This window comes from Dermacentor albipictus, chromosome 1 (assembly GCF_038994185.2).
Source record: "Dermacentor albipictus isolate Rhodes 1998 colony chromosome 1, USDA_Dalb.pri_finalv2, whole genome shotgun sequence".
In the NCBI taxonomy this organism is placed as follows: Eukaryota; Metazoa; Arthropoda; class Arachnida; order Ixodida; family Ixodidae; genus Dermacentor; species Dermacentor albipictus.
In genome coordinates this window covers 154885547-154892578 of record NC_091821.1, presented here as the reverse complement: position 1 = coordinate 154892578, position 7032 = coordinate 154885547, and the positions used below count along the sequence as shown (strand labels likewise).

At 53.8% G+C, this 7032-nt stretch overlaps 1 protein-coding gene across 1 annotated transcript; it reads right to left on the bottom strand.

Annotated features, from left to right (window-relative positions):
- Positions 1-2873: 2873 nt before the first annotated feature.
- Positions 2874-5725, bottom strand: LOC139050968 (glycogen-binding subunit 76A-like). The gene has a single exon (XM_070527887.1). It carries the CDS (start codon positions 5361-5363, stop codon positions 3489-3491), a length of 1875 nt encoding a protein of 624 aa, XP_070383988.1. The 5' UTR covers positions 5364-5725; the 3' UTR covers positions 2874-3488.
- Between the last annotated feature and the right edge of the window lie 1307 nt (positions 5726-7032).

Genomic DNA, 7032 nt, shown 5'->3' with positions numbered 1-7032 from the left:
GTTTTTCGTCTACTTTGCACTACGTGAACTTCACGCTCCTTTTCCAAACACCCACCTACCAACTCGCACTTTCGCCACTGGCAGAAGTGAAAACATGACGCAACGTCCGGCAGGTTTTGCTGCATCTGCCCCAGCAAACAGACCACATGTGGGAGGGCCCGTTTAAAGAACGGTGTGGTAGTTGAAAAATATAACAAGGGCTTTTGAGGCGCCCTTAGGCTTGCTGACAGGACGCATTTCCAAGAAGCTTGTAGACAACGCACGATATCTGCGAACATACTGACGCTATCAACGGTTCATTGTAGCTAAAGGCTTGGAACTTAAATACACAGGAAACAAAGCTACCGATTTACCGTGACCATTTTACAGAGAAGTGCATAATAAATAAATAAAGGTGGGGGGGGGGGGTGAGGGAGTTAGGGGGATACGCGCCTTCATGTCTAAAATGTGGCACATGCGACGACATATAGCGATGAATGTATATCGACCTAAAGGTGCGTCGCGATTGTCCGGCACGAATATTTGAGCGTTACGATCGATCGATGAACTATAGGTGGGGGTGGTGTAACGGAAGGACACTTGGCATTCGCTACCGATGCCTGCCACCGTTGGGAAATTCGCTATATGCTTTCTCCTCGGAAGCATATTAACACTCCCCCCCCCCTCCTCCCCTTCCTTTTCCAACTTACGCTATTTGTCGAAACAAACATTCAAACACCGCACGGAGCTGATCGAAACACTCCTCATGTAGGGTGCGCGCTCACTTCGCTGTAATCACGGGCAGAGCGCTACTCCTCGAACCGGTGCACTCGCCGCAGCTTTAGCCAAGTCGTGCAGCACGACAAAAGCCCGAAAGCAGCGCTGTGCGCGAGCCCACTGCAGCGTCGCGAGTAGAGTGCGTGCCCGTCTTTGCTCCTCCGCGACTGCTTCGTCCTTTACGCGCGTCGTGGTCTCGAGGGCCACCAAGTCAACCCTCGCTTATTATAGGGAAGCTAGCCGCTTGCCGAATCGAACCTGCCACTGCTTTGCGCGCCGCCAACAAGCAGAGAAAGTGAGCTTCCGCTTACACTCGAGCAGCCTTACTGCTGGCCTCTGCGACAGCCTTGGAATTATCCTCGCCGATAACAATGCCTGCACAAATCTCGCTCTCCAAGCATTCTCAAGCCCACTCCAAACACGCACGCGAAGATCACCGCGCTCCTTTCGCGGCCTTTGTGCTCCGAGAGAAGACGCCAGAAAGGGTTTCGTTCCCGTCGCTTGCTTCTATCGTCGCGACCGCGACACACGTGCGTACCGATTGGGAGGGAAAGGAACCCTTGGGCGCTGGCACGAATAATTTTAACCGTAGGTAAATTATCCCAGGGCTAAAATGCCCTGCGCAAGTGGCCGTTAGAGTAGTAGTAGGTGTTATCCTGTTAACATTGTGGCTCTCATCAGTATGGGGGAACGGCGAAGACGAAGGTGGATAAGCTTTAATGAATGCAGAAATTAAACTTCACTTGCGGAAACCTATTTCAACGTAAAGGTTGCAAGAAAACGAATAACGTAGCCTGAATTGAAATGTACTTAAAAGAATGATCTACTTTAAACAAGAACGTACTCTTGATCAAATTTCTGCGGCGCAAGCACTGCAAGTTCTGACGTATCGGTCCCGAAGCTGTCAGCCTTTATGTTTGAAGAACAAACTGCGAAGCACTTTGGCACCCACCTTCGCCGTCGGAAGAAATGGAAATATGACGCAATGCCGTGGAGCTTTTGCTCGGTCTGCACCATGGTACCATGTTCGGCACTGAAACACGTACAGCGTGTGCGAGCGCCCGTCATAAGAAATTTGCAGGTAAGGAAGCCGCCAAAGATAGACTATAAAAATGCATTGTCACGGCATGTTCGTTTAGTTCAAAGAATGCTCATGAGGTGGCTCGTTATCCAGTCTTTTGTCCCGAAAAGAAAAACAAAAAAAAACTTTCTAGACGATACCACAGCATACCACTTGTATCGTCTAGAAAGTTTTTGTTTGTTTTCTTAGCGGGTATGTGTTTCATGTAGCGGGTATGCATCACGGATGACCGCATCAGGCGAATAACAAACATAGCTGACGTGTTCATGTTCCTTGTTCACTGTCTGGATAACGCTGATAAAATGCGACTGCTATTGAGATTCGGGCGTTGCAATATCGATTAAATCGTAGCCTATGGCCTCTCGAACCAATATTAACAGGCACAGCATGTTAAAATTGCCTCGACAGGACTGCCATTACGTGGATTCCTCTCTGCATTAGCGTTATAAGTGAGCATTCATTGAGGATTGAATACAATGACCAGGCATCGCACAGTTGTCCACGCACACTAACTTTAAGTATGGCCACCGCGCGTCGTAAGTGACAAGCGTCACCAACAGAGCTGTAAGTATAGGAATTGGGATATACGTAATATACTTTGAATAGGTAGCGTATATACGCAACGATTTTTGCTCATGGAAGGCTAACCTGGACTTAACAATGAGGTGCCTTGTGCGTAGACACGCCTCCTTGGTAACTTTTTTTATGTTTAATAAATATTAAAAACCACGATCCACTGATCGTACACAGGTGTCACTCGTTGACACTAGGCGAGACGTACCAACGATATAGACGTCCTGAAGCCAAAAACACGCAAGCACTCGCCTGCGTGGTTCTGGCCCTGACGCTACGGTGCACTCACCTGCAATGTGCTAACGACTCGCACAGGTAACCGAATAAGTGACTGAAGCGCTAAACAGACGAGGACAAACGGGAAGCACGCAAGCGCTTACATGTGCGTTCCTTTCCTTGTCATCCTATGTTTAGCGCTTATTTCTTCATGCCAAGCTGTTCTTATCAATAGCAAACAAACCTGCAAGGTTCAAGAATCGTACGTTTACAACTTGCTTTCGTCCCATACACTGGAAAAACTGACGCGGCAGGAGTAAACAACCGCGCGAGGCAAGTGAATCAAGATCGCGCACCATCAATCTGCAACATACTAGTACTCTGCACGTGCGTCTGTTCTGCTTTCCGGAAGCATTTATTGTTTGTTTTTTTCCCCTCATTTCTCTAACGTTAACACCCACAACAGACTGTTCGAAATTCGGTGGAATAATTTTTAAGGCATTTGTCGACCCAAATTTCCGAAAATATTCCTTCCGTGCTGAAAAACTCTGAAGGGCTCGCTGCTGCTTATACACCACTGCAGCGTGTGCGCACCGAATGAATAAATAGGAAGGCGCGGGGGTGGCCGCGCTCTCCCGCGTGGCACCTGCGCGGACACGTCGGCCACAGTCCTCGCACATCCAGTCGCGAGCCGATCCTGCGCTCGTCTGACACGTCCATTTATTATTGCTAACCTATGGTGGCTTCGCGGTAGAGACGCACAGCGCGAACGAACTCAGCCCCGGCCACACACACTCGTTCCTGTACAGCTACGCGCGCGCACGAATAAATACTAGGGTCCTCCGGAGGGCCTCCGCTCGGGTCAGAGGTAGTTCATCAGGGGCGTCACCTCGGGCTCGTCTTTAGGGGAGTCCCGGAACTCGAAGCAGTAGTTGGCGCCTTCGTTGTTGTCCCAGTACTCCTGGTCTCCGACCACGTAGCGCACGCACATCTGCAGCTGCGCGTCGCCTTGGGGCGTGAGGTAGACGTCGACGCCGAAGCGGTCCGAGATGCCGTCTGACGATCCCGGGAGGTAGACGGCACGCAGGTCGCAGAAGGACCGCCAGTTGTCCAGCGAGTAACGCAGCACCACCAGCTTCTCGAAAGCCACGTTCAGCACCCGGATGACGGCGTGCAGCGCGCAGCCCGACGACACGACTGACTCGAGGCAGACGCGTTGGCTCGTCAGCCGGGTCATGAACGTTGGGCTGGCGCCGGGCTGCGGAAACAGTGCCTTTAGCTCTAGCGTGCACGGCGGTGGCGACCGCACCAGCGGCCCCAGCTGGAGGTGCGTGAAGGCGGAAGCCGGTACCAAGGGCAGCTCCTCGGACACGATGGTCCGCACGGCAGCCAGGTCGAGACCTAGCGCGTCGGCGAAGCGCACGATCTTCTTCTTGAACGGCGTACCCGGTGGACTCTTGCCGCTCTTGAGCGACGTGCTGCGCACCAGGACGGCGCGGCCAGCCTCGTCATCGTCGCTGTCCGCCGAGTCTCGTTTAGGTGGAGTGGCCGGCAGCATCTGGGTGTCTGCGACGGGTGAGATGGTATCAGACGACGAGGACTCGTCGGACGGATGCTCCGGCACTTGGGGCGCCTTGGGCGTCACCTTACGCGGGGGAGCCTCGGTGAATCGGTGCTTCGCGAAGCGCGACGACCGAGGCCGGCTTGGAGACGCCCCCGGTGTGGAACTGCCGCTCACCGACAAGGAGCCCACGTCGGGTGAAACGGCCACTGACGAAATGGCGGGAGGCGAGGAAACAGCATCTGGAGAAGCGATTGTGGCCGTGACGGTAGCTGTATCGGTGGTTGTAGCGTCTGTGGTAGTAGGGTTGGCTGGAGCAGCAGTCCTGCCAGACGCGTTCTGCGCCGCGAGTGCCTTTTCCTCGTTGCTGTTCTCCGAGGAACCGCTGCCGTCGCGAAATTCCTCGGCGAGCCCGTCAGCGGCGTCGTGGAAGGCGTCGTCCGAGAGGTCGCACGAGGAGTCGCTCTCGTTGTGCACAAGCACGCCAGGCCGCACCAGCTCTTGCACGATGGGGAAGCGAAAGCCGTCGTCCAGGGGGCGATGTGCGAGCGCGGCGCGCACCACGTCTCGCTCGGCTGGGTAGCGGCGCGGCTCCTCCTCTGCATCGCCCTTGACATTTCCGGCGCTCTTGACCTCCAGCTCGCGAGCGACGCAGAGCACCGCGTCGGGAGCTACGGCGGCACTTTGAGGGAGGCGCTCAGGCGGAGTCACGCTTCGGGGTTCCTCCACGACAACAAGATCTTCTTGCCCGCACGAGTCGGCAGCTGGCGGAACTGTTTTCTCAGACGCCTGTGCATCCGTAGCTTCATCGACGGAAGACGATGGCGACGGGTCATCAGCGTTGGAGCCCTGCTCGCAGTACTGAACGACGCAGTCGGTGGCTTGATCTTGGAGCAGCGAAAAAAGGCGGTCGTACAGAGCGCGGCCCGTACGTACCAGGAAGTTGGACGCGTCTTGCGGCGCCGCGGTGCTCGGCGGCCAGGATCCCGTCGAGCCGTTGACAGAAGTGGACGACTGCGACTGTTGACGGCACGGCGGACAGCGCACCACCGCGGCGGGCTGGTCATCCATGGAAGTGAAAGGCTTGCAGTAAAGCTGCCTAGCCAGATACTCGGCGCGGAGCCGGCAGCTAGCGAGCCCAATCGCGCACGAGGACTGCCATTCGCTCGGGGTCATAGTCTCCCACGCGAAGAGACTGACGACTAAATATAGCGCGCGGACGACGCCATCGCACCGACCTCTGGGCGACCTTCCCGGACGAGGCGCTGCCGTCGACGACGCCGCCGGGCGGGACCGGGCCCGCACCGGCGGCGGCACGGCTCCACGGTGGCCGCCATGGCCTGGAACGAGCTGCGCCTGCCGTCCTCGGCTTCGTCGTCCTCGTCAGCGCCGCCGCCGGCTGCCTGCGGGCCCCGGAGGAAACGCCAGAGCAGCTCGCGCGCCGCCTGAAGCTGCCTCGCCGCAGCTGGCCTCGGCCACTGCGCCGCCGCCCGGCCGCCCCGCCGCCGCCGCCACCGCCGACGGCCAGCTGCTCAACGAGGCGGCGCTGCATTCGCGAGAATGCCTTGCGGCGGCCATTTTGAGCGGGACTCCCCTTCCCGTCCCGCCAGCCGGCGTTTTCTCTGTCGCGAAAGCAAGACCGGGCGCCTTGCATTCCTAATCAAAGTTCCGCCGTCGAACAGTTCCAAAGCGTCGATAAGAAACCTAATCGCGGGCAATAGTTCGCACGTGTTTGTGACTGCTGCCAGCGCCTCTTTTGAAAGTGTTATCGGACCAATCGGTAAATTTTGTCCCCTCGAACACCGATGTTTTTATGCGTATTAACTGTTTTTTTTTCTTCTTTTTTAAATTCAGGCACCAGGATACGCTGTTGTTGTGCCACTGTCGAAATGGTACTTACGTACAGGGAGATGGCCACTAGAATCAGAAGACAAAATATTCACGCTATGATTACAAAACAGAAAAGAGAGTAAAAATAAAAAGAAAACAGGTAATTAGTATGGAAACAGTAGGGCTAGAAGAAAAATAAGGAGGTGACCATTGACGAAAAAGAAAAGAAAGAGAAAAATGCATGCCAAGAAGCACCCTTAATGTAAAACATGGTGGTGGTGGTAATAACTTTATTGAGATTCTGATCAGTTATGATCTGGCAGGCCCGAGTCCTAGGATGGCCCCTCACGAGGAACGACCCTTTCAGCCCAGGCATAGACGGCAATCTTAGCTAGCGGCGTTATCTACCAGAAGCCCCACTAGCCTGCGGAAACCGCTTTGCGGCTGATCAGGAATGACAAGCGCCAAACGGTATACTGTAATCAAAAATGCTGAATATCGGTTGGAAAAATACAAGGATTATCTGACAGAGGAAAGTGAAACAGCGGCATCAAAGAAGTTTTTGCGGAGACGCCTGTTTAGTTTTCCTTTTCTTTTTAACTTTCATGATGATGTCCTTTGCTTTGTAAGAATCTGTCTTCCGCTGGTGCGCTCGTTTGGCGTCTTGCTTGATAGCTCTAGATCTTTAAAACGTCTTCGACTGCAGTGTAAGAATTCACTGCAGGTAAGTCGAAAAAACTATCAACAAGGTTCAAGTACACCTAATTATACCAAGCACAAACTCAGAAATGCTCATCGCATAGCTGAAGGAAAACGTAAACATACGTTAAGACGCAACAAGCAGTCTTACAGCTGTTCGTTAAGCAGACGAAAAAAACTATTCTTTTTTTTTCATTTCAAATAATTTAAAAAAAACTGAAGTGTAAATATTCGCACACACCGTACGGCTAATAACCAATGGGACCGGGCCTTCTTTTTTAAAAATAATTTAACTGCGAGTGGCACACCTTCATTG

What these genes read in the sequence shown, in the direction of transcription:
- LOC139050968 (XM_070527887.1), bottom strand. Translation starts at nt 5,363, where the DNA reads ATGACCCCGAGCGAATGGCAGTCCTCGTGCGCGATTGGGCTCGCTAGC.